General features: G+C 50.6%; 2 protein-coding genes across 5 annotated transcripts in view; one reads left to right on the top strand and one right to left on the bottom strand.

Moving 5' to 3' along the window:
- Orai2 (ORAI calcium release-activated calcium modulator 2) overlaps window positions 1–14,061 on the top strand; it is an 18,060-nt gene extending 3,999 nt beyond the window's left edge. For 2 of the 3 annotated variants that reach the window (XM_031338265.1, XM_031338266.1), the window contains 2 exons: window positions 6,467–6,704; window positions 11,686–14,061. In XM_031338265.1, coding sequence (XP_031194125.1) covers window positions 6,467–6,704; window positions 11,686–12,213 — 766 coding nt within the window. In that variant the 3' untranslated portion in view covers window positions 12,214–14,061. Of the gene's footprint in view, window positions 1–6,466; window positions 6,705–10,981; window positions 11,089–11,685 lie in introns of those variants that run through there. The other variant, XM_031338267.1, reaches the window with a different exon arrangement.
- A 9,934-nt stretch (window positions 14,062–23,995) lies between these two features.
- Alkbh4 (alkB homolog 4, lysine demethylase) overlaps window positions 23,996–26,996 on the bottom strand; it is a 7,535-nt gene continuing 4,534 nt past the window's right edge. Inside the window, exons 2-3 of one of the 2 annotated variants that reach the window (XM_031338262.1) lie at window positions 26,476–26,687; window positions 23,996–25,660 (exon numbers count right to left, since the gene is read on the bottom strand). In XM_031338262.1, the coding sequence (XP_031194122.1) occupies window positions 25,045–25,660; window positions 26,476–26,687 (828 nt within the window). In that variant the 3' untranslated portion in view covers window positions 23,996–25,044. The remainder of the gene's footprint in view (window positions 25,661–26,475; window positions 26,688–26,996) is intronic. The other variant, XM_031338261.1, reaches the window with a different exon arrangement.

Raw genomic sequence — 26,996 nt, 5'->3', positions numbered from 1 at the left:
CTCTCTCTCTCTCTCTCTCTCTCTCTCTCTCTCTCTCCTATGTCCTATCCCGCTCTCCCACCCCAGACTTCAGCCTTAGTCCTATGCTGTATGAGTAGGAAGGAAAAGAAAAGGTTCATTTCCAAACTGCGACATGTTGAGTCATTTGGAGCTAAGCCATGGGGCGGTGAGAAGTATTTGTCTAAATCTTCTCCAAGAGGGAGACGTTCTTGAGGAAGTGATTGGTCACAGTGCTGCAGGCTGCAGGTGTGCGTGGCATGTGGCCCTAGTCCTCAAGCTGGCATTCCTATAAACAGACCCAGAAGCATTGTATGTGGCTCAGGCCTGTCATCCCAACACTCAGGGAGAGAGATGGGCAGGTCATTGTGGAGCTGCCCAGTATGGATGCTACACAGCAAGGTTCAGGCCAGCCAGTGTTAGTAAGACCCCGTCTCTTACACATACACAGAAACACAATGTCAGGCAGCAGCAGTGCACACCTTTAATCCCAGGATTCAGGAGAAAGAAGCAGGTGCGTCTCTGATTCATGGCCAGCCTGGTCTACAGAGTGAGTTCCAGGACAGCCAGGGCTACACAGAGAAACCCTGTCTGAAAAAACAAACAAACAAACAAACAAAAAGGAAGTGAATGTATAGTTGTCAGCGGCTATTCCCTAGAGGGACATGAACACAGAACAGTTCCTTGGGGACCCTGTTGTTGGCCAGTGACAGCTGAGGCTCTGCAGCCTGCCTGAGAACAGGAGGAAGACAAGACGAAGGAGCCTTCCCGGGTGCCATCCTCTTTTCTGGTCCCCTTAGGTGTGTGACATGGGTGTGTTGAGGGGCATTTCCTTCACTGCTGACCCTCTCAAACACCCCGGCCTCTTATGGGACCAGTGGCTCTGTCCTAATATTTTGTCTCTTAGTCTGTCTCTCTCTTGTGTTTTTTCCCCTCTGGCTTCTGTCTCCTTTAAATTACATTGTTTAGCTTTATGCCACAGCACCCGTCAGGATCAGAGAACAACTTTCAGGAATAAGGTCTCTCGTCCCCTGTGTGGGCCCCAGGGATGGAACACTGCTCCCAGGATTGACAGCAAGCACCTTTACCCACTGAGTATTTCACTAGTGTTCTCTTCCTCTCTCACTCCTTCTCTCCCCTTATACAAGCAAGTGTACAGTGCACACTCACATACATGCTCATGTGCACACACATACATATTCATACATGCAAATGAACACAACTCATACACTCTCGTGCACACACATGTGCACACACACTCATGTACACACACATGAACACACACTCATGTACTCACATGCATACACATGTACACACACACGCACACACACGCACATGCTCACAAACACACATCTTACTCCACAGCCCACACTGGCCTGAAGCTCCCAGCCTTCCTGACTCAGCCTCCGCAGGGCTGAGGTGACAGGCCTGTCTATACCACCACCGCCTGCCTGGCTAAAGCTTTCTAACAGCCTTAGGTAAGCTTTCCATGGGGCCTGCTGGCTCTGAACACAGGAGTTATTGTCTGATGCCAAGCCAGCCACAAGGTGGTTTTGCCCTTCAGGCTTGTCCTGGAGAGATTACTCAGCTGGCTCTCACCTGCTGTGCACCGCCACAGGCTGCCCCGAAGGAAACCTGCCAGCCTTGGCTTAGAATTAGTGAGGACTTAAGCTTAGAGTCAGACATCTTTTTTTAAGATTTATTTTTTATTATTTTAGCTATGTGTGAGTATACACACATAAATGTAAGTGCCACAGATGTCCGATTCCCCTGGAGCTGGGCTTAGACAGTTTGTAAACCTCCTGAGGTGGATGCTGGGAATCAAACTCAGGTCCTCAGGAATGCAATATGTTCTCTAAACCACTGAGCATCTCTGCAGTCCCCAGGGCCTGCCTGTAATCAATCCCCGCATTGTGGGGCAGAGATGGGAGTATCCCAGGACCTTGAGAACCTGTCACAAAATTAAGGTGGAGAGCAATAGACACACACACACACACACAGACATACACACAGAAATACATACACACACAAACACTCACACATACATACACAGAAACACATACACAACCATACCTCACAGCACAACATGGCCTCCAATTTTAAATACTCCTGTCTCAGCTCACTCTCCATCTTCATTTTGCTTCATTGCAGCCGGGGTGTGGTTCACCTTAGAAAGTGACTATAGGGCTGGGCAGTGGTGGCACACGCCTTTAATCCCAGCACCTGGGAGGCAGAGGCAGGTGGATTTCTGAGTTCGAGGCCAGCCTAGTCTACAGAGTGAGTTCCAGGACAGCCAGAGCTACACAGAGAAACCCTGTCTCAAAAAAAAAAAAAAAAAAAAAAAAAAAAAAAAAAAAAAAAAAAAGGAAGAAAGAAAGAAAGTGACTAGGTTCTGGTGGTGACTTCTCATGACTACGGTTAGATTGGAGAAGCCAGTAGCTGCTGACAGATGTCCGTCCCTCACATTGTAAGCCTCTCTGGGTGTTCAAGAATCCAGCAAGTAGCCGGGCCTGGCAAGCAAACCTGCAATGCCACCTAGTCCAGAAGCTGAGGCAGCAGGCTCAACCCAAGTAACTTATCAAAGTAATGCCTCAAAATAAAAATAAAAAAGGCAAGGCGAGCAGAAGGGCTCAGTAGAGAACACTGGCTGTTCCTGCCGAGTGTCCCATGTGATCCTCGGTACCCATCTCAGCCATCTGTCCCCTTCTGGCCTCCCCTGGGCACCATGTGTGTACATGGCACAGAGACTCGAGTGCTAGCAGACGAGAGAGAGAGAGAGAGAGAGAGAGAGAGAGAGAGAGAGAGAGAGAGAGAGAGAGAGAGAGAGAGAGAGAGAGAGAGAATGAGAGATTGAGAGATTGAGAGATTGAGATTGAGGAGAAATTGTACCTTATGCTTCCCTAGAATCCCTCAGTGAGGGGCTGGGGGGCGTGGCTTGGCTCAGCAGTGGAATATGTGCCTAGAATCCCCCAGGGACAGGCTGAGACATAGCTTAAGGAAAGATCACTTGTCTAGAATCTACCAATAAGCGATGGGTTCTAGGCAGGCACTCTCCCGCAGAGCCCATCCCTACCAGCCAGCCCCCTGGCTCTTTCTTTTTTGTTTGTTTGTTTGTTTGTTTTTCGAGATAGGGTTTTTTGTATAGCCCTGGCTGTCCTGGAACTCACTCTGTAGACCCAGGCTGGCCTCAAACTCAGAAATCCACCTGCCTCTGCCTCCCAGGTGCTGGGATTAAAGGCGTGCGCCACCACCACCCGGCTCCCCAGGCTCTTTCTGAATGTGTCTGTTCCCTGTTCCTTGAAGACACTGCGAGGCAGAGGAGTCAGTGGGTATTTTCTGTCAAACTTTGAACTGCAGTCACACAAAATAGGCCCCATCCTGAGTATCAGGAGGGAGGTGGGTCAACAGCTTGGCCATGGTGGTGTCTGGCTTTGCATTCCTGACCCTCCTCTTCTGCAGAGAGCCCTGTGTTCTGTCTTGTAAGACTGCCTTAGCGACCAGGACTCCATGCCCAAGCTACCTCTGGGCCCCTTGTCTCTACCATTGGACCTGGAAGCCAGGCATGGTGGCACAGGCCTGTGATTCCAGCACTCAAGATGCCGAGGCAGGATCGTGAGTCTGAGGCCAGGCTAGCCTAGAGCAAGCTATGCTCAAAGCTAAGCTCAAAACAGAACACAGAGCTGGGGAGATGGGCTAGGAGGCCTGAGTTCAGTTCCCAGCATCCGTGAAAAGCTATGCAAGGCGTCATGCATCTGTAATTCCCATGCTCAGGAGGTGGAGCCAGGAGAACCTCTGGGACTGGACAGACAGCCAGTTTAGCTAAGTTGGCAAAGTCTGGATGCAATGAGTGATCCTTTCTCAATGATCAACTGAGTCTGATTGAGGAAGACACACAGTGTCGATATCTGTCTTTTGTCTGCACATGTACCAAACACATTCACTTGTACATATATGAACCAGCACACATTTGCACACACTTCTAAGGTTTGTTTTTGTTTTTTTTAAAAACAAACAAAACAACACAGATGCTGACAATGTAGCTCAGTTGGAAGCTGTCCACCTAGCATACCAGAGGCCTGGGGTTTCATGCTTGACACTAAACAAGGCCTAAACCAGGGTGACGGTACCCAGGCCTTGCTCTGAGCCACCGTGGTGGTGGAAGCCAGAGGCTCTTGTCATCTTTCCTTAACCACTAGGTTCCTGGCCTAGCTGGGCTCCATGGAACCCTGTCTCAAAACAACAGCAGGGAAAGTAACGGGGCTGCCTGCCAAGTGGGAGAAGCTGAGTTTGATCCCAGGGAGCCACATGGTGGAAGGAGAGAACCCAACTGCTGCAAGTTGTTCTCTGGCATCCATTGCATACTGTGTCAAAGGGGTGTGTGTGTGCGTGTGTGTGCATGGTGTGTGTATGTGTGTGTGTGTCTGTGCGTGGTGTGTGTATGTGTGTGTGTGTCTGTGTGTGCGTGTGCATGGTGTGTGCATGTGTGTGTGTGCGTGTGTGTGTGTGTGTGCATGGTGTGTGTGCGTGGTGTGTGTATATGTGTGTGTGTCTGTGTGTGCATGTGTGTGTGTGCATGGTGTGTGTATGTGTGTGTGTGCGTGTGTGTGTGCGGTGTGTGTATGTGTGTGTGTGCATGGTGTGTGTATGTGTGTGTGTGCATGGTGTGTGTGTGTGTCTGTACGTGGTGTGTGTGTGTGTGCGTGTGTGTGTGTGTGTGTGCATGTGTGTGTGTGTATGGTGTGTGTGTGTGTCTGTGGGTGGTGTGTGTATGTGTGTGTGTGTGTCTGTGTGTGCATGTGTGTATGTGTGTGCATGGTGTGTGTATGTGTGTGTGTGTGTGCGTGGTGTGTGTATGTGTGTGTGTGTGTCTGTGTGCATGGTGTGTGTATGTGTGTGTGTCTGTGCGTGGTGTGTGTATGTGTGTGTGTGTGTCTGTGTGCATGGTGTGTGTATGTGTGTGTGTGTCTGTGCGTGGTGTATGTGTATGTGTGTGTCTGTGTGTGCATGTGTATGTGTGTGTGTATGTGTCTGTGTGTGCATGTGTGTGTGTGTGTATATGCGTGGGCGCACTTCCTCTCAACACACTCACAAATTAAAATATATAAAAAAATGTAAAACAGGGTTGGGCCGGGCGGTGGTGGCGCACGCCTTTAATCCCAGCACTTGGGAGGCAGAGGCAGATGAATTTCTGATTTTGAGGCCAGCCTGGTCTACAGAGTGAGTTCCAGGACAACCAGGGCTATACAGAGAAACCCCGTCTCAAAAAACAAAAACAAAAACAAAAACAAACCAGGGTTGGGGTTTTAGCTCAGTGGTAGAGCGCTTGACTAGTGAGCACAAGGCTCTGGGTTTGGTCCTCAGCTCCAGAAGGAAAAAAAAAATATATATATATATATATGTATATATAAATGTAAAACAGGATCTGGAGAGATGTCTCAGGACTCAGCTCTCCCTTCTCTTGCTGAGGACCCTTCATTCCCAGTGCCCACAGCATCTCACAGCCATTTGTGACTCCAGTCACAATGGCCTCCAGTCACTTCAGGGCCTCTGATGGCCTCTTATGGCACCGCGGACACCAGGGACACCGCAGACACATGTACACGTACATACTTGCAGAGAAAACACCCATACACATAAAGTAAGGCAAATAAACCTTTTTTTTTTTGTTTGGGGGTTTTTGTTTTATGTTTTTCAAGACAGGGTCTCTGTAGATAGTCTTGGCTATTCTGGAATTCACTCTGTATACCAGGCTGGCCTCAACTCAAAAATCCACCTTTTTCTGCCTGAGTGCCAAGGATTAAAGGTGTGGCACCACTGCCACCACCAGGCTAAGAAATATATACATATTTAAAGGTAGACAAAAATTAAAAACAAAGCATGGGGCTGCTGAGATGTCCCAGGAGCTATGAGTGGAGTTCAGGTCCTGGCACCCACCTAACAAGTGGAGCATCCTGCCAGGTGGGTGGTGGCGCATACCTTTAATCCCAGCACTTGGGAGGCAGAGGCAGGCAGATTTCTGAGTTCAAGGCCAGCCTGGTCTACAGAGTGAGTTCCAGGACAGCCAGGGCTACACAGAGAAACCCTGTCTCAAAAAACAAAAAACAAAAACAAAAAAAACCAAGTCGGGCATCCTACATGTGTCTGTAAATGCAGCTTTGAGCAGGGCAGAGCCAGGCTTACTGAACCCCAGCTTGGTGGAAAGAAGGTGAACCCTTAATTGAAAAAGAGGCCCTCGAAGGAATAGGCAGAGTGATAGAGAAGGCTGCCCTATGCCCTCTTCTGGCCCCTACATATGTGCAGGCCCACGTTCACATATGCACATACACTTACACAGGCATGCACACATACCACACACACATAAAGAAATGTAATATATCTTAAAACACAAAACCAAAAAAGGCCCCAGACTCTGTTTTTTGCACAAGAACCATCTAAGATGCTCCAACATGTCACATCTCCTCTTCCCCAGCCTGGTCCCCACCATGAGTGCAGAGCTCAATGTGCCCATGGACCCCTCTGCCCCAGCCTGCCCTGAACCTGGCCACAAGGGCATGGATTACCGAGATTGGGTCCGACGCAGCTACCTGGAACTGGTCACATCTAACCACCATTCGGTGCAGGCACTGTCCTGGAGGAAGCTGTACCTGAGCAGGGCTAAGCTGAAAGCCTCCAGTCGGACCTCAGCCCTCCTGTCTGGCTTTGCCATGGTGAGTGTGGGGGCGGGGAGGGGAGCTGGGCGGTGGGGGGCTGGGCAGGGGTAGCCCCAGCAAATGTGTTTACTGAGGTTTTGCAGCACTCCGGGACATGTCTCTAGGCCACAACTATAAATGTAGCCAGCACTCCAAAGAAGATGGACACAGCTTAGCCTATAAGGTGCTTGCCACGCAAACATAAGAGTTCAACCTCGGCCGTGCGGTGGTGGCGCACGCCTTTAATCCCAACACTTGGGAGGCAGAGGCAGGTGGATTTCCGAGTTCGAGGCCAGCCTGGTCTACAGAGTGAGCTCTAGGACAGACAGGACTACACAGAGAAACCCTGTCTCGAAAAACTAAAAAAAAAAAAAAAAAAAAGTGATGAGCTGGAGGGAGTCCTCAGCAGTCCCAGCGTTTGTAGTATAAGCTTGAGGACCAGGGTTCAGATCTCACAGACCCAAGGAAGTGCAGATGAGTTTGGTGGCTGTCAACAATTCAGCCTTAGAAGGCAGAGACAGAAAGGCTGAGACAGGGGCTGGTGAAATGGTTCAACAGGTAAGAGCACCAACTGCTATTCCTAAGATCCTGAGTTCAAATCCCAGCAATCTGATGCCCTCTTCTGGTGTGTCTGAAGACAGCTACAGTGTACTTATGTATAATAATAAATAAATCTTAAAAAAAAAAAAAAGGATCCTCAGAGCAAGCAGAACTAAAGACAAGTTCACGAGAGACCCTGCCTCAATGATTGAAGCATCATGCCTCCTCATGCATGTGCCCTCACACACACATGTTTACCACACGCACATACACATGCACATGTGCACACACACAGACCCACACACACCAAAAACACCAAAATAAAATAACAAGGCTAGCCTGGTCTACATGTCCAGTTCTAGGCCAGCCAAGGCTACATAGTGAGATCCTGTCTCAAAAATAAACCAAAACTGCTTCAGGGAGTAGAGTTTACAGGAAGAAGTGACACTTTGTGTTTTGTCTGTCCCATCTCTGGCCTCACCACGAGAGTCTGGGACTCTGAGGGACTTGAGCGGGAACTCAGGGAACTGTGGCTGGTGGCCAGCCCAGCTGGGGCTGTAGATGCTGGCCAAGTGTGGCCGCCTCCTGGTGATGGCTGCCACCAGTCTCTTAGTCACCCCAGGACAAGAGTCAGTCCTACAGAGTCCCTGCCCCACACCCCACAGGAAATTGGGGCCGAGGACAAGCTGTGAGGGTACCACTGCTCAGTGGGGTACAACTGGGTAGGAAGTGATAATCATTTTTGGTTTGGTTTGGTTTGGTGGTTTTGTGTCCAGGCCACAGCCTCCCTTATCAAACAAACAGAGCTGCTGTGGCAGAAGAACGTGCTTGGCCGTGAGTGAGCCAAATTTGGAAGTTAGACCCTCCTCTGCAGGGAGGACCTACCTCTGAGCAATACTTGAGTTTTTGTTTTGTTTTGTTTTCTGTGTTGTTTGTTACTAGAGATTGAACTAAGGGTCTTTTTATTTTCTATTTCCTTTCTTTTGTTGCTCTATAGGACCTTTTTCATCTTGATTTTCTCCTTTGTGCATCTGTGATGTGTGTGTGTGCGCACGTGTGTAGATGCACATGTGTGTATGAGCTGTGCTTAGAGAGGCTGAGAATCACGCCACCGTTCTTCCCCCATATTTATTGAGGCAGCGTCTCTTTTTTTCCTTCTCTCTTTTTGTGTGGGTGTTTTGTCTATGAGCCACGCGCGTGCCTGGTGCCCGAGAAGGGTGGAATAGGGCTTCAGGTCCTTGGAGGTGGAGTTATAGGTGGTTGTGAGCCACCATGTGAGTACTCACCATGTGAGTACTGGGAATCAAACCTGGGTCCTTTGGAGAGTAGACACTACTTTTATCCAGTGAACCATCTCACCAGCTGCCAGAGGCAGAGTCTCTCAATCAAACCCAGAGCCCATCGATGCAGTCAGTCTTGCTAACCAGCTGTCTCTGCAGATCCTGTTTCCCCTTCCAGGGCTGGAATTGTATGTGGGCCACCACACCCACCCAGCACTTACGTGGGTTCTGGGGATCCAAACGCTAATCCTCAAGCTTCCCATGAGGTCACTTTAACTCCTAAGGGATCTCCCCAGCTCTAAGACCTTTAAAAATATTTATTTATTTGTGTGTCTGTGTGTCTGTGTATGAACATATGTGTGAACATATACATATGAACGCAGATATGCACACATGCATATGCACCAGGAGCCCAGGAAAGGGTACCATTTGATGGCAGACAGTCCCTTGAGGCAGGGTCTCTCCCTGAACCCAGGGCTTGAGTTTTCTTTGTTAGGCTTCCAGCTTTCACATGGATGTTGGGCCCCAAACTAAAATCCTCATGATTGCATAGCAAACACTCTTAACCACCAAGCCATTTCTCCAGCCTCTAAAACTATGGCCTTGGATGTTGTCTTAGGGTTTTACTGCTGTGAACAGACGCCATGACCAAGGCAACTCTTATAAGGACAACATTTAATTGGGACTGGCTCACTATGTAGATGGGTTGTCCTTGAACTCACTATGTAGACCTGGCTGGCTTCCAGCTCAGAGTTCCTCCTGTCTCTGCCTTCCTAGTGTCTGAGTTAAAGGCAGGCACTACCGTACTCAGCTTCTTTCTCCTTCACGTGTGTGTGTGTGCCTGTGTGCGTGTCTGTGTGTGTGTGCGTGTGCCTGTGTGTGTGTGTGTGCGTGTGTGTGTGCCTGTGTCTGTGTGAGTGTCTGTGTGTATGTGCCTGTGTCTGTGCCCTGTGTCTGTGTGTGTGCCTGTGTGTGTGTGTGTGCGTATGCCTGTGTCTGTGTGTGTGTCTGTGTGTATGTGTGTGTGTGCCTGTGTGCGTGTCTGTGTGCCTGTGTCTGTGTGTGTGTGTGTGCCTGTGTGTGTGTGCGTGTGTGTGCGTGCCTGTGTCTGTGTGTGTGTCTGTGTGTACGTGTCTAACTGTGTGTGTCTATGTGTGTCTGTGTGTGTGTCTGCCTCTCTGTCTGTCTGTCTGTCTGTCTGTGTCTGCCTGCCTATGCATGTATGTGTGCTGACTCTGCGTATGACTATGTGACTAAGGCTGAGGCCAAATCAGGTAAGGATGAAGACAGATGAGAACAGGCACTTTCCTACACGAGCCTCTTCTATCGGTGTGCCCGAGTCTCTGTGTGTCTGTCTGTGTCTATGTGTCTGGGTTTGTATGTATGTGTCTGTGTGTCTGCCTGTATGTGTGTCTGTGTGTCTATGTGTCTGTGTGTGTGGTGCTGATGATGGAGCCCAGGCCCGTGTATGCCTGAGCTGCATGCACCCCAGCCCAGTGGTTCCCTTTCTCGGTGAGGTGCCGGGCTTGGAGCTCACTCCCATCCGCAGCTGTCATTTTTGGATCCTGGCCTTAAAACCATTTGGCTCTTCAGACTTTGGAAAGCTTTATAGTGTCTCCCTCAAACAAAAGCTTAAACCACTTGTGAGGTTTCCAGGCAGGCTCTGCAGATGACCAGACAGGGAGCATGCTTTCTGGAGACAGGGAGGGGGAGATCTAGACTTCATGGCAGCCTGCAGTGCCTAGACAGGCGTGGAGAGAGGCCTAGGTCATCCGGACTCCGTGTGACCTCAGCCTGGCCATGGCAGCCATGCTTATGGGGAAGATTCACTCCTACTGTGTATGTACAGCCCCTCTAGGACTGGTAGATGCTTCAGGAAGCCATTGCAAGAGACATTTAAGAGAAGAGCATCTCTTCTGGAAGTTTCCTCTAGTGGACTACTAGAGCCCACCACGTAACGCCCAGAGGAAGTGGTAGGAAGCAACCTGAGTGTTCGGAGTAGAGGCAAGAGCAGAGTCAGGGCCCGCAGATAAAGATGCTTGCTGCCGAGTGTGATGGCCTGGCTTCAGGCCTGGATCCCACATTTTGTAGAAGGAAAAGAAACTACTCCTGCAAGTTTTCCTCTGACCTCCACATGCATAGTATCATACACACACACACACACACACACACACAAAATAAAAACTCTTTAAAAGGAGAAAGAAAAGCCACGGAAGTGGAGCTGTGAGCCAAGTGGATTTTCACAATCTACCACCATTAAATCAGGCTGCCACTCAGACTTCGGGGCAGCTGGGGGAATTTGGTGGCTAAGGAGGCCAAATCAAGTAAGGATGAAGACAGATGAGAGCAGGCACTTTCCTACATGAGCCTCTTCTGTTGGTGTGCCCGAGAGTGGATGCACTGAGCAGTTCCCCAGTCCAACAGCAAGCGCTGGTGCCCAACCTTCAGTTCATCTTGTTCCTCCTTCCCTAACAGGAAGAGCCAGTGATCTACAGTCACCTCATAGGTCTCCACATAAATATGGAGAAGCATGGCTCCTGGCTGGCCTTCCTCTGGAAACAGACACAAGCTGCATGCTGCAGGTCCTGTGTCTTCCCTTTTCCTATTTATATATTTATTTTTGAGGTGTTGGAGATCCATGGACATGCTAGGCAAGACATATAGCTCTGAGCCACACCCCCAGCCCCTCACTGGGGGATTCTAGGCAGGGGCTCTACCAGTGAGCCAGGCCCTCAGCCCCTCATTGGAGGATTCTAGGCAGGGGGCTCTAATGCCAAACCACATTCCAGCCTTCCTGCCTTTTAATCATTTTCGTTTCCTATCTTAAAGTCCTTTGTAAAAAAACAAAAACCCCAATCCAAAACAACAACAACAAAGCCAGTAGAGTCCCGGGGGACTGGGGGCGTGGCTCAGTGGTAGAGCCCCTGCCTAGACTCCCCCAGTGAGGGGCTGGGGGCGTGGCTCAGTGGTAGAGCCCCTGCCTAGAATCCCCCAGTGAGGGGCTGGGGGCGTGGCTTAGTGGTAGAGACCCTGCCTAGAATCCCCCAGTGAGGGGCTGGGGGCGTGGCTCAGCAGTGTAGCCCTTGCCTAGCATGCCTAGCCCACCCTATTATACCCAGCTGATGGCCATGGTGGGATGCATCCCTGCCTGCCTGACCCAACCCCTGCTGTGCCCACAGGTGGCAATGGTGGAGGTACAGCTGGAGACAAAGTACCAATACCCTCAGCCCCTGCTCATCGCCTTCAGCGCCTGCACCACGGTGCTGGTAGCTGTGCATCTGTTTGCTTTGCTCATCAGTACGTGCATCCTGCCCAATGTGGAAGCCGTGAGCAACATCCACAACCTCAACTCCATCAGTGAGTCGCCGCATGAACGTATGCACCCATACATCGAGCTTGCCTGGGGCTTCTCTACCGTTCTGGGCATCCTGCTTTTCCTGGCTGAGGTGGTCCTGCTCTGCTGGATCAAGTTCCTCCCCGTGGATGCCAAGGATCAGCCAGGCTCTCATAGCCACACGGGCTGGCAGGCCGCTCTGGTGTCCACCATCATCATGGTACCTGTGGGTCTCATCTTCGTAGTCTTCACTATCCACTTCTACCGTTCCCTGGTGCGGCATAAGACCGAGCGCCACAATCGAGAGATCGAAGAGCTGCACAAGCTCAAGGTTCAGCTGGATGGGCACGAGAGAAGCCTGCAGGTGGTGTGAGGGAGGTCTTTGCGATTTGATACCAGCCTGCATGGGAGAGCAACCCTCGGGCCACCGCGCAGTAGGTAAGGGTAGCCAAGAAGGCTGCCAGACAAACCCTGGCTGCATGAGAGCCACCACGCATCACAAGAGCCACAGTGGGGATTGCTAAACAGTCTGCCCAAATGCTGCTCCAGTAACTCCACACTCCTGTCCTCGCATGAATAAGGGCCTAAAAGGAGTGAGAATAGCATCGGTTTCATCATGGAGGCCAGAGGAAGAAACACGACCACGTGGCCCCGGGGACTTCCTGGTCCAAGGTGTCAGAGAGCACTGTAGATCTCAGACATCTGGACCTTGTGATTAGCAGGGTAGGAGGGTGAATTCCCAAAGCCAGCTGGGAGGCTGGGGCTCAGGTGGGAGAGTGCTTGCCTAGTGTGCAGGAAGTGCCACATAAGCCAGGTCCTCCCAGTGCTAGGGGGGTGGAGGAAGGTAAACCAGGGGTTCAAAGTTGTTCTCTGCTACATGGTGTGTTTGAGGCTACACGAAACAATCACATGCACATGCATGCACAAGAGTGAGCACGCACGCACACATGCACACACACACACACACACACACACACACACACACACACACACACAAAGAATAGGCAGGCTGCTTGAGCGAGCAGAGGTGGGCCTGGGGCTGGCCCAGGGTAGCAAGGCTTATGACGAGATAGGAATGTGTTAACCAATCTTTAGCTCAGCTTGGTTCTTTCCTCCCAATTCTGGAAAAGGTCATGGAGTGTTCAGGATTCTGGGGCACACAGCAGCTCGACAAGGGCAGCAGATCCTGCTGTTGGAATTGGAGTTTCCTGGTCCTAGAGAGCCAGCCACAGGCCTGAGCCAGCCATTCCCCTTCCATGGTCTGTGTCAATGCAGGCAGGAGCACCATCTCAGAGACCAGGCAGCTCAGCTCCCTTCTGCCTGGGCCCCCCAGATGTTGAGAGGATAAACTGGGGAGACTTCCTGTTTTTGCAAAGTGGTTAGCCCTGTGGTTAGGCCTATGGGTGGGGCAGGGACCCGCCCCAGCCTAATATAGGCAGATATTCCCTGTAATGAGGCTGACTATGGGCAGAGAAGGGGAGACCTCAACACCCCATTGCTGGGCCTACCAGGACTCTCTATGCCAGCCCCTGCCCCATGTTTACACAGCTGTGCGTGACTTTGGCATTGTCGCTCCTGGCATCTGGCCACCCAGTTGGTGTTGTCATGCACACTCTGCTGTACCGAACCAGCTTGTGTGGGAGCCAGGACTTACCCACTTCTGTAGCATTACCTAAAGAGGACTGAGGTCTCTGACTTTGTATATAAATGGCCGCTGGGCTCCTGCGAGCGCCACTTCCGTTTCTTACAACAGCTTTTCTCTGGAGCCTGGGTTTGGTACCCGTGGGATCCTGGAGGGCTCCCATCCTGAAGTCCCCGGAAATGAGACATACTGCCAAGCATAAACTTCAGCACACAGAGGGCCCTCGGGAGCCTTGTGGAGATCTTCCTTGTAAACTGTGACATCAGTGGACAGCCAGAACACAGTGTCCTGTGAACCCAGGAGAAACGCCCTCTGTCTTTCAAAGGCTGTATCCTTCAACACCCTCCACTCCTACAGACATCTGTCTGAGGCCTCTTGTATTTCAGATCTCTGTTTTCCTGGGGTCTTTTGGGAAGGCCAGCCTAGTTTGATTTGTTTGTTTTGCGAAAGAATGCTAGAATCCTGGGTGGACAAGATGGCTCAGTGGGTAAAGGCACTTGCCACCAAACCTGGAGACCTGACCTCAGTCCCAGTCCTCTGACCCACAACTAAGTAAATATAATAAGAAAAATAAAGCCAGGAAGTGGTGGTGCATGCCTTTAATCCCAGCACTTGGGAGGCAGAGGCAGGCAGATTTCTGAGTTTGAGGCCAGCCTGGTCTACAGAGTGAGTTCCAGGACAGCCAGGGCTACACAGAGAAACCCTGTCATGAAAAACCAATATATATATATATGTGTATATACACATATATACACACACACACACACATATATATATATATAAATAAGAAGAATTTAATATCAGAATCACTGTAGGATGGTGTGCAAGCAGGGGAAGAGAAGATGGCCTTTGGAATGAGCCATTTCCCACTCTTGGGCATATTCTGAGCCAGCATGCAGGAGGCTAAGGATGTACCCCAGTTAGTAGTGTATTTGCCTAGCATACATGATAACTAGCACCTCACAAACTAAACATGGCCAGGTGCATCTGTAATCTAAGCCTTCAGGAGGTGGAGGCAGGAGGATCGGGAGTTCAAGGCCAGCTGGGGCCAGACAGACTCTGTATCAAAACTAAGGGGGTGCTGCAGATGGCCCCCGTATTTAGGAATGCTTGCTGTTCTTGCAGAGGACCAGAGTTCATCTCCCAGCACCTCCGTAGGGAAGTTCACAACTGCCTGTCACTCAAGTTCTAGAGGATACAACACCCACTCCTGGCCTCTGCAGGCACCCACGCACCTGTCCATATTTACACATACAAAATAAAAAGGGACTCCTGCTAGGCATTGGTTCCATCCTGTCTACCCATTTTCTGAGGCCATTTGGTACCTCAGCTCGTGGGGCACCTGGCACTTAGTGCAGTGTGTGACTGTTGCCGTTCTTGACATCGTCCCGTTAGTCTTCCTAGTGCTGAGCACGGGACAGCCATCTGTGTGTGAACGGAGGCGTCAGCCCATGTGGTCGGCCATCCCACAGCTTTGCCGGGAGTCAAAGGATAAGCCCTCACTGTGAACAGTGGCAGAAGCCAGTAGGCTCAAGACTGAAAGTTTGGTTTCTGGAGGCATAACCTGATTTTGAATCTTGTTCTAACTGCAGCCACGTAGCTAGAACCACTGGGGGTCGGGGGGGGCTGGGACAGGCCCAGGCTTGCCCTAATTTCATCTATCCAAGATTCAGCCCTTCCTGGTGCTCAGGGGACCAGTGTCATCAGTGCCCAAGGCCCTTCCCAATGTGGCCTCCCCATACCCTTGACCACAAAGTCTCCAAATTCAAGCATTTCTACTTAAGATATTGCAAAGGCAGAACATGATTGGTATCTTTCAGGAAAGGATACTGAAAAGAAACTACAAGAGCCCGGAGGGCTCAAGATTGGGCCACTATTTCTGCAAGACACTGTAAATAACTCCTTTCCTGTGTCTGGATTCTTTTTTTTTTTTTTTTTTTTTTTTTTTTTTTTTTTTTTTTTTTTTTTTTTGCAGTTGCCCTGGATTGAGCTGAATAAATTGATACAGCTTTTAAAAACTCTGTGCTCTTGAGAAGTGTGTACCATGGTTCAGGGGCTCCACCCCAGTGCCTGCCACACTGCTGACCCCCAATCCTGGCATTCGAGCTCTTTATCTGGAGTCTTTTATTTCTAGTCACTGCTCCACAGGTGAGAATGAGCATGGGCCCCTCCATGATGACCAGGCCGGCTGCTGGGTCCCAGGCATACTGTGAGTGAGTGACCAGGCCGGCTGCTGGGACCCAGGCATACTGTGAGTGAGTGACCAGGCCGGCTGCTGGGACCCAGGCATACTGTGAGTGAGTGACCAGGCCGGCTGCTGGGACCCAGGCATACTGTGAGTGAGTGACCAGGCCGGCTGCTGGGACCCAGGCATACTGTGAGTGAGTGACCAGGCCGGCTGCTGGGTCCCAGGCATACTGTGAGTGAGTGACCAGGCCGGCTGCTGGGTCCCAGGCATACTGTGAGTGAGTGACCAGGCTGGCTGCTGGGTCCCAGGCATACTGTGAGTGAGGTCCCTCTCAACTGGACCCCTGGGAACACCTTGCCCTTGGCGGGGATGCCTCTTCCTGTCTTCCTTTCTGCAGGGGATGGGGAAGGAAAGGGGAGGTTCAATGTGGGTGGCTGAGCTCACCAGAACCATCTGGATAGGGTCAGTTATATTTCACAAGCTTCTAGAAGAGGAGCCTCTGAGGTATTGGTCCCTCAGGTCCCTATGGCTCTTCAGCGGCTGTCCAGACCATCCACTGGGGCCACCAACAAGCAAGACACCCCAGACATAAGCCCTTCCTGGAAAAGATTTTTCTTCTTGGGGTGCATATATCTGAGTGTATGTGTGTGTTTGTGTATCTGTGTATGTGTGCATGTGTAACTGATATGATGGTTTGTATGTGCTCAGCCCAGGAAGTGGCAATATTAGAAGGTGTGACCCTGTTAGAGTAGGTGTGTCACTGTGGGTGTGGGCTTTAAGACCCTCATCCTAGCTGCCTGGAAGCCAGTCTTCTCCTAGCAGCCTGCATATGAAGATGTAGAACTCTCAGCTCCTCCTGCACCATGCCTGCCTGGAGGCTGCCATATTCCTGCCTTGATGGTAATGGACTGAACCTCTGAACCTGTAAGCCAGTCCCAATTAAATGTTGTCCTTATAAGAGTTGCCTTGGTCATGGTGTCTGTTCACAGCAGTAAAACCCTAAGACAAGTTCAGGTGTCATTCTTCAGGCACCATCTTTGGTTGAGACATAGTATCTGGGAACTTGCCAGGCTAGTGTGTGGCCAGGGAAGCCCAGGGATCTTCCCGTCTCTGCCTCCCCAGTCCTAAGACAAGTACATGCCAGCAACTAGATTTTGGGGTTTTTTGTTTGTTTGTTTGTTTTTATTTTTTGGGGGGGGTTGAGACAGGGTTTCTCTGTGTAGCCCTGGCTGTCCTGGAACTCACTCTGTAGACCAGGCTGGCCTCGAACTCAGAAATCCGCCTGCCTCAGCCTCCCAAGTGCTGGGATTAAAGGCGTGCGGCACCACCGCCCGACTGTTTGTTTTTTAATGTTGAGACACAATTCATCTCCTTGTGTCACTTTACTGACAGAGCCAACTCCCGGCACCTCCTAGGAACGATTTCTATCCTCTAATGTTACTAATTGTTAATTGTAAAGCATTTCCACAATTAATGATCAGTGTGTGAGGGCCCAGACCACTATGGGTCTGGAGTCTATAAGAAAGCAGGCTGAGCAAGCCAGGGGAAGCAAGCCAGTAAGCAGCACCCTCCATGGCCTCTGCATCAGCTCCTGCTTCCTGACCTGCTTGAGTTCCTGTCCAGACTTCCTTCAATGATGAACAGTGATGTGAAAGTGTGAGCTGAATAAACCCTTTCCTCCCCAACTTGCTTTTGGGACATGGTGTTTTGTTGCTGCAATAGAAACCCAACTAAGACACATTGATACCAGAATAATGGGGTGTTGCTGTGATAGACCGGACCATGTTTTAGGGAGGATTATGGAAGGATTTTGGAAGTTTAAGCTAGAAGAGCCGTTGAGTGTCAAGAGCTCTGTGGGGTGTTCTGTAGGAGCTTAGAAGATAAGAATGTTGACAACAGTGCAGAGGATGGAGCTCTGACTTATGAAATCTCAGAGGGAAGATTAAAGACTCTATCTGGGTTGGTGAGATGGCTCAGTGGTTAAGAGCACCAACTGTTCTTCCGAAGGCCCTGAGTTCAAATCCCACAACCGCATGGTAGTTCACAGCCGTAATGAGATCTGACGCCCTCTTCTGGTGTGTCTGAAGTGTACTTATTTATGATAATGAAAAAATCTTTGGGCCAGAGGGAGACTGGAACAAGCAGAGATCCTAAAAGTCAATTCCCAACAACCAGATGAAGGCTCACAACTATCTGTACAGCTACAGTGTGCACTCATATACATAAAATAAATAAATAAATCTTAAAAAAGACCCTATCAAGGCCATTTGCTATTTTGACTTAAGATTTTGTGGTTCTGGTTAGTTGAAGCTAAAGAATCAGCTGTGACTAACAAGATATTAGAACTATGACAAGTTAAGCCTTTATGATACTGCCACAGTTAATACTGGAGCTAAGAAAGTAGTGGTGATTAAGGGGGCAGAGGGAAGCTGGGCAGTGGTGGTGCACACCTTTAATCCCAGCACTTGGGAGGCAGAGGCAGGTGGATTTCTGAGTTCGAGGCCAGCCTGGTCTACAGAGTGAGTTCCAGGACAGCCAAGGCTATACAGAGAAACCCTGTCTCAAAAAACAAAAAACAAACAAAAAAATCCAAAAAAATAAAAAAAATAAAAAAGAACAGGATAAATATGTATACACATATTAAAAAAAAAGAAGAAGTGACCAGCATCACTAAGATGGAATCTTCCGAAAAGTGCTTTCTAAGAGCACAGAGACAGTCGTCGCGCTGGCAGCCAGGCTTAGTAGTATTTAAGGGTCACCAGGTGATGCTGGTTTAAAGGCACGAAGGGATCCTAGAGAGCAGCAAAGGCTTGGGACTACGAGAGGCCATTGGTGAAGGTGTAGCCTCAGGAGAAGTTCAGGACTGAGGGGTCATGCAAAGAAGTTGAGGCTTGGCACCAGGAAGCAAGCCTATGCGCAGGTATTGCTGAAAGTGCAGTCCAGTTGCAGCAGAAGACCCCAATGTTTTACAGATGCCAGTGCCATGGGATGACCACCAAGATCAGCAGCAGCAGTGGACTGGAGCTAGCCACAGCCTAAAAGACAAGGTGTGTGCTGCAGAGGGCAGAGCAAGAGATGTGACCCAAGGCCTTTGTAAGAGTCCAGAAAATTATGAGTGGATCCCAGACATTGGACGGTTAGAGTTTGATTTTGCTTAGCTTTGATTGTGTCTGTGCGCTGATTGTTCCCCCTGAAGTATTTGGACCCACAGTTGAGAGCCTTTAGATTTTAAAAGAGAATGGGTCTAATGTGTTTGAATTTGTAAAAGCTGTGGAACTTTTAAAGTTATATTTTTAATGTGAGATCTTAGGGATGAATGAGAAAGGAAGGGGTTGTGGCTTAATAGTGATGTGTTTGTGTGTCAAGTTGACAAGGGGTCACTTGCACTGGCTGGTTTTGTGTCAACTTGACACAAGCTAGAATCATCAGAGAGGAAAGAGCCTCAGTTGAGGAAATGCCTCCATGAGATCCAGGCACTTTCTCAATTAGTGATTAATGGGGAGAACCCAGCCCATTGTGGGTGGCACCATCCCTGGGCTGCTGGCCCTAGGTTCTATTAAGAAGGCAGGCTGAGCTGGGTGGTGGTGGCGCACGCCTTTAATCCCAGCACTTGGGAGGCAGAGGCAGGTGGATCTCTGAGTTCGAGGCTAGCCTGGTCTACAGAGTGAGTTCCAGGACAGCCAGGGCTATACTGAGAAACCCTGTCTCCAAAAACAAAAGCAAAACAAAACAAAAAAACATAAAAAGAAGGCAGGCTGAGCAAGCCAGGGGAAGCAAGCCAGTAAGCAGCACCCCTCCATGGCCTCTGCATCAGCTCCTGCCTCCAGGTTCCTGCCCTGCTTGAGTTTCTGTCCTGACTTCCTTTGCTAATGAATAGCCATGTGGAAGTGTAAACTGAATCAACCCTTTCCTCCCCAACTTGCTTTTTGGCCATGGTGTTTGTTGCAGTAACAGAAACCCTAGGACACTAATGACCTAGTCCTTCAGCCTAGAGGCTGCTGGGAGTCAGGTGTGCAAAGCTTAAGGAGAGTTGTGGGGAGTGGACCAACGGTGCCACCAGACAGAAAACTTGGCAAGATCGAGGGGATTTCAGAAACCCTGGTAATAACTGAGAACAGTGGTAGGCATTTAAATCTACTCCTGACCAGGTATGCGTCCGGGAACGTGACCATGACACCCCATGGAAAGGACCTCGACAGTCATGAAGGGTCAACACCCAAAACCCCTTGTGGTTTTGCATGCAGCTGGGGTGTGGGAATTCTGCCAGGCAGATGAAATGCAGACCGCTAGACTACATTTTCCCTGTGCCACCACTGTGTGCTGGGCCTGTGGGAAGTGCCCATACACCGCTCGGGGTGCGAAAACGTAGCCTAAGATGTAGGCCTCAGCCCGAGTGAGAAACGGTACAGGCTGAGGCCAAGGGGTGAGGGGAGACTCTGACTTAGCTTAGCAGAGACTGTCTGGGAGCACGGAGGGGTCTTCTGGGGGAGACTTTGACAGCATAGATCTGTAGACAAAGGCTTCTTCTGTGCTCCGACAGTGCTTCTTGATGAGAGAGACAGTCCATGCTTGTCCATACCATTTATTGATTGTTCATCGTGGAAAATGGGTGCATACCACTCCCTCTGGGTGGACCAGAGGTTAAATACATTTTGAAGGAAGGAATGTCCAGGAAGGGAAGCTTATTGGCTAAACCCTCAGGGACCATCTAGATACCTCATTAACATGGCGGCCATGTCTGTTCTCATCTGCATGACCATCGGTCACATTCTTATGTGGGGAGTGTGGTCACGTGTTCCAGGCCAGGAATCTGGTAGGGATGAGGGAAATGCCTACCGTCCTCAGATGGATGATGGGTCTCTGTACCTACTCAACTGTACCAAGTTTCGTGGCACGGTCTACTGCCCCACACCCTCCACATGCAGATGAGGCATGCCTAATATCTCAGGCCGAGCCAATAGAAAGCATCTGCCTCTAGACCCCAACACACCCCAAAATGTATGCAGGACCACAAGGAATAAAGTACATGAGTCACCAAAGACCATCTGAGAGTGTCTGTCTCATAGAGCTGTACCGCCTTGGGGAAGGGAATTCTCTCCCAAAGCTTTCATTGCTGGAAGCTGCTCCAGCCCACCCACACAGTAGGTGCCCTTCTGGCATTGGCACAACTCGCCTTAGGAAACACTTGCTGTAGACAAGTCAGGCTGGAGCCTTCCTGAGGCAGGAGGATCACACATTGCAGGCTAACCTGGGGCTAAGCATTGCCACCTTCCACTTCACACCTTCTCCATGGCTGTTCACACCAGGCATCAGGTTGCACATCAGGTCATGAGTGGTTCTGAGGCATCAGGGCTCTACATACATCAGAAAGGCTGGTCTCCATCAGCCACCACAGGAAGCCACTGACAGCATGTTTGTACCCTAAGCCGTCATCCATGTGTCCCTTCAGCAAGATTTCCCAAGCTCAGCCGGGAGGTAGTGGCGCACGCCTTTGATCCCAGCACTTGGGAGGCAGAGGCAGGGAGATTTCTGAGTTCGAGGCCAGCCTGGTCTACAGAGTGAGTTCCAGGACAGCCAAGGCTACACAGAGAAACCCTGTCTCGAAAAAACCAAACAAAAAAAAAAAAAAAGAAAAAAAAAAAAGATTTCTCAAGCTCAGGACCTGGTCCTGGTCCTGTTGACTAAGAGGCCTTTTCTGATGCTTGGTGGGCAGCTTCCTGTGGCTTCCTGTTCAGAATACGGACTGGCCACCAGGGATACACACATAGGATCCCAACACTTGCAGGGCCGAAGCAGAAGATTGACTTCCAGGCCAGCCTGGGCTACCTGGTGAGTTCAAAGCCAGCCTGAGTGACATAAACTCAGAAACTACTGATTCCATTTTACATACTGACCAGCTCAAGGTTGGCAAACTGTGTCCTTACTGGCTGGCTATATACTGAGCTCAGTTCCTTTTTGGCTGTCCCGTGGCCTGTGGAACTACTCTTTGCCAGTTTATGTACTAGGATCTGTGTAGCGGCCAGAGTTTTAAAGCTCTTTGGGGGAACCGGAGCAAGGCGGGCTGCTGGGGGTCAGGATGCATTGGGTGGCTGCCCTGGAGTCCGTGGCAGTCAACTGGACGCGATGGGCCCACAGGACTCTGAAGTGGGAAGCTAGGAGCCAAGCTCAGGGCTACTGAGCAAGTGGGAAGTGACTGTAATAAGCTCGAGCACTTTCCAATGATGAGCAATCTATCACTGCTCACCCCAGCTCCTCACTGGGGGATTCTAGGCAGGTGTTCTAACCACTGATCCACACCCCCTCATCATACTCTGCATAAAAGGATGCAGGAGCAGCAGCTCAGTGAATCAGTAGGGAACCAGGCTGCCTCACACGGGGCCTTTTCAGGGCTTGTCAGGCCTGGCTGGGGACTCAGACCTTGGAAGAGACTTTCTAGCTAGTCTCTAACTCTCAGCTAGTTCTGAGAGAGGTTGGAAAGAACAGAGCTGTTGGTGTTGGGGAGACGGCTCTGTAGTGAAGAGCGCTGGCTGACCTTCTAGAGGGGCCAGGGTTTGATTCCATGCACCCACAAGGAGGCTCACAGCTGTCTGTAACTCCAGGTCCAGGGGAACCAGTGCCCTCTCGTGGGCTCTGTGGGTATTGCATACATGGTGCACCGACAGCCTGGAAACCACAAAGGTAAAGCATGATAATTTCTAAAATAAAAATAAAACAGAGGCTGGGGAGTGTAGCTGGTCTTCAGCTCTTCTGTGGGTTCTTCTTTCTTCCACCCTTTCAACCCCTTAACACTATATAAGACAGGAAAAAGAAGCCTGGCGGTGGTGGCACACGCCTTTAATCCCAGCACTTGGGAGGCAGAGGCAGGCGGATTTCTGAGTTCGAGGCCAGCCTGGTCTACAGAGTGAGTTCCAGGACAGCCAGGGCTACACAGAGAAACCCTGTCTCGAAAAACAAAAACAAAAAGGAGAAAGAGAGAGAGAGAGAGAGAGAGAAAGAAAGAGAGAGAAAAGATAGAGAAGAGAGAAGAGAGACCCCTGAATAAGGCCAGGGGTGTGAGAGGGGCCATGTTATCCTGACCACTTCCTGATGATTGGGGCGTAAAGTTCCTTGGGGCAAGTTTGATCTTTGCCATTAGGAAATCTAACTACTTCTCCCTCCTCCTTCAAGATTTATTTGTTTCCTATGTATAGTGTTCTGCTTTCACACCAGAAGAGGCAGCAGATCTCATTATCGATGGTTATGAGCCACGTGGCTGCTGGGAACTGAACTCAGGATCTCTGGAAGAACCTCTGAGCTATCTCTCCAGCCCGATAATTTCTTGTTTATTCTTTGCATACATCTACTTAACACAGCATGACAGACAGCCACCCCTCCTGGACACAGCATGACAGACAGCCACCCCTCCTGGACACAGCATGACAGACAGCCACCCCTCCTGGGGTCCTAGCATTTATACACCCTCTGAAAGGTCCCCAGACTCCCAAGTGTCACACAATCACAGGAACTACCTAGCTAGATCATGTGCTAGAGCACGAGGCAAACCATAGTCAGCGCTGTGGACAGTCTGAAGCAGCCCCATATCCCACAATTCCAAAGCTGTCACTACAGTGTTGCTCAGTCAGCAAGGGCTGGCCCTGCACGCCTGAGTCCCTGAGCCCAGAGAGCTGGATATGGGGGCGGGTGTGATTCCAGAGCTGGGATGAGCAAACAGGTGGGTTCTTGTGCTTGGTGCCAGCCAAGCTTCCTGGAGAGTTGCAGGCAAATTAGAGACCCTGTCTTACGGAATGCATGGCACCTGAACGACGCCTGAGGAGCTAGTGTCTCGGCTCAGCAGGTAAAGGTCTTTATGGAGCCCAGTCCCCAGAGCCAACATGAGGAAAGCAGAAACCAGACTCCCTCAAATGGTTCTGACCTTCTCCTGCATAGCACATACATATGAACTGCAGCTGCTGACCTCTGGCCCCCAGGTGCACGCACATAGCAAATGCCCTGCATCCGTGTAAGCATGCAATCTGCACACAGAAGCACAAGCCTCCAGAAGCTTGGGATCACAAAACCTGAGGCTGTGACTGTTTCCTGGGGGTGCAGGGCTGTCCTGCGGGCCAGCCACACAACTCCACCTTGGCCTGCACTCTCTTCTGCCCTCCACACATGGAACGGTACCCTGTTTCCATAATTAAATAACTAAGTCAGTGTAATTTTTAAAACTTAAGTTGAATCCTGGGGACCTGCCTGGTTAAATTTTGAGGCCAGCCTATGCTACAAAAAAAAAAAAAAAAAAAAAAAAAAAAAAAAAAAAAAAAGGAAGAAAAAGAGCTGGACATGGTGGATGGGTGCGTATCTTTAATCCCAGCACTTACTCAGCAGTAGAGGTAGAGAGATCTTTATGAGTTAAGGGACAGCCTAGTCCACAAAGTGAGTTCCAAAACAGCCAAGGCTACACAGTGAAGACCCTGCCTTAAAACAAAATAACTAAAACTACCTCACACAGAGATGGGAAAAGGAGAAATATCATTCTTTTCATATGAGACCAAGTTTTTCTTCTATTATGAACTCTATCAGAGGGGGCAATGTGCGTCAGGAGAGCAGGGGAAACTGCTTTCACCGTGTGGATTCCAGAGGCCGAATGTCAGGCTTGGTGGCAGCACCTTTAGCCACTCAATCATCTTGCTTGTCCCAAGTACTGAAGTTTAAAAGACTGAATCCCTCCACGCTATGACATACTCAGTCACCTGAGGAGCGGCCACAGTCCAGGCCCAGCAGAACCAGCTCCAGGCAGAGGGAGCAATGTTCATGACGTCAAGGGTCAGATGGCTCCTCCTAAAACCTAACCAGTACACTGTTATCTCAGCGACTGGGAGGCTGAGGCAGGAGGATGGGGAGTTCAAAGCCAGGCTACAAGGTGAGTTCCAGGCTTAGTCTAGTCCACATGAGACCTTGTCTCAAAAACCTCCAACAGTGTAGGGGACAGCTCAGTTGGCAGAATGCTTGCTGCCATCCCAGCACCTGAAAAAGCTCAATATGATGGTGCATGTTGGCAATCCCAGCATTCAAGAGGTAGAGGCAGGAGGATCAGGGGTTCAAAGTCATCTTTGGCTGTACACAGAGTCTGAGGCCAGGCTAGGCCAGAGACCCTGTCCCAGACCTGGCAGTGCACATCCATAATCCCAGAGCTTTGGAAGTAGAGGTAGAAAAGGCAAGAGTTCATCTCAGCTACAGACTTCATCAGGGCCTAGCCTGGGCTACACGAGCCCTTGTCTCAAGAAACTCATGAGTCTAACTGAGTTGTGGGGAGAGCTCAGTGTTAGCTTCTCCAATGGTCGTGCCGGAGCCAAGCTTTGGGCCAGTGACAGCGCTTGGGCCGTGGGAGGCATTCACACCGGTCTCCCCTGGAACGAGAGTGCAGTCTGCAGCAGTTCCTGGCCCAGTTCTTGCTGCTTCCCTCCAGGCAGGAACTCGTTGGATAGCTCCCTGAAGGTGGCGCACACACGACGGGCCTTGACGTGTCTGCGGTGGATGGCGTGTGTCCACTGGTGCCGAGCAGCCCCTGTAAGCACCAGCAGGGAGCAGCGGGGGACTGAGATGGCCACCTCCACCTCCTGGCAGGGGACAGACCTGCTAGGGGCCATGATGCTACCCTCAAAAGCATGAGGTCCAATGGAGGGGGCTGAGCAGAGCAGCAGGCTGCCAGGGGCCTCTGGAGACATGGACACCACTGTGGCCGACAGGAGGTTGAGGCTTACCAGCCGCTCGCCCCACAACCAGGCGTCATCCAAGTGGGGGTCGATGGCGGAGCCCCGCTCAGGGCTATAGTCCAGATTACACTGTTCCACAGGCTGGAAGTCCTCCAGCCCCGGGTAAAGGCCCATTCTCTGGACTACCTTCTGGCTAAAGCCGGGGAGACCCTGGAAGCCCGCCATCTTTAGCTTCTGCTTCCGAAAATTGACTTTAGGGCCATAGTCCTGGCGTGGAGACAAAAGGGAGAAGTGGCTCAACTTAAGCCATGCCAACCACAAACTGGGCATGGCTGGTGTGTGCATGTAATCCCAGGACCCAGGAAGTTGAAGTAGGAGGACTGCACTAGTTCAAGGGCAGCCAGAGTACAGAGTGAGACCCTGTCTTGAAGGGAAAAATGCCAACGTAGTAGTGCCTACAATCCTAGCATTCAAAAAGTGGAGCATTTGCTTTCATAGACCAGCTTAGGGTCTGAGACCCTGGTGGGGAAAGGGCTTCTTGTGGGGAGAAGAGAAAGGTAGAGAATGAGGTGGGGTGGAGCAAGGAACAAGGGCCCCATGGAAGCCGCATGGCTCCGTCTGTCTGGAGGATCAGAAGCAAAGTGGGTGGCTAGGGCTGTCCCAACACAGGGCAAACTTGAAGGGACCTCCGACTGCCTGATGTCTAACCCAGCACTATGACTCCAGGAAGAAGGAGTAAAGAGGAACCTTTGAAGCTACTACAGGAACTGACTACATTGTGGAAGGTGAGGGAGGGAGAGATAACGAGGAAGGGGAGAGATGGGAGGGCACCAGGTCCTTCAGGGCACCTCAGGAGTCCCAACATACAAGTGAGGGGTGAGAATGGTGAGCAATGAAAACGGGTGATGCCCGGCAGCATCTAGCAGCCACGCAGGATGGAGATTCTATCTAGAACTGAGCATCCCCTCATCAACGAGACACAGCTGCACAGAGATGGTGGTAGGCACAGTTGATGAGGAAATCCACACCCCATGTGACCTAAGATCCCTAGGATGTGGCTACAGGAGATAGCCAGGGGCCCCTGGCAAAGGGGCCGTTCCTTGGCTCAGCTCAGGCCACCGTACCTGCTTCCTCCTCCCGGACTGTGAAAGCTTCCAGGGGTCACAGTCCATCAGACGCACCATCTCAGCTTCTTCCTCTGGGGTCACAAAGTCCTGTATCAGTGTCACTCCTGGGAAGGGGAATGCCCAACCCTCAACGTCAGAGCCCTGGGCCCCCAAGGCCCAGCCTGTGTCTGGGCAGTAGCGGAAACAGCATTTTTTCTGTAAAAGACAAAGATGGGGCAGAGTGGGTAAGCTGCTGACATGCTTACCCTGCAAGAAGCACAAAGACCTGAGTTCCAGCCCCTAAGACCCAAATGTAATAAGCTAGGTGAAGTCATGAATGCCTGTAATCTCAGAGCTTGACAGGCAAAGGTCAGATCAAGGGCAAGCTTGCCTGGCCTCTTGGAAAATTCCAGGCTAGTGAGAGACCCTCTCTCAAAAAACCAAGGTGGAGCCAGGTGGTGGTGGCACATGCCTTTAATCCCAGCACTTGGGAGGCAGAGGCAGATGGATTTCTGAGTTCAAGGC

The sequence above is a fragment of the Mastomys coucha genome, unplaced genomic scaffold, assembly GCF_008632895.1.
Source record: "Mastomys coucha isolate ucsf_1 unplaced genomic scaffold, UCSF_Mcou_1 pScaffold22, whole genome shotgun sequence".
NCBI classification, from domain to species: domain Eukaryota; kingdom Metazoa; phylum Chordata; class Mammalia; order Rodentia; family Muridae; genus Mastomys; species Mastomys coucha.
Note: the sequence above shows the minus strand (reverse complement) of the source record. Positions and strands in the feature narration are given on the sequence as shown.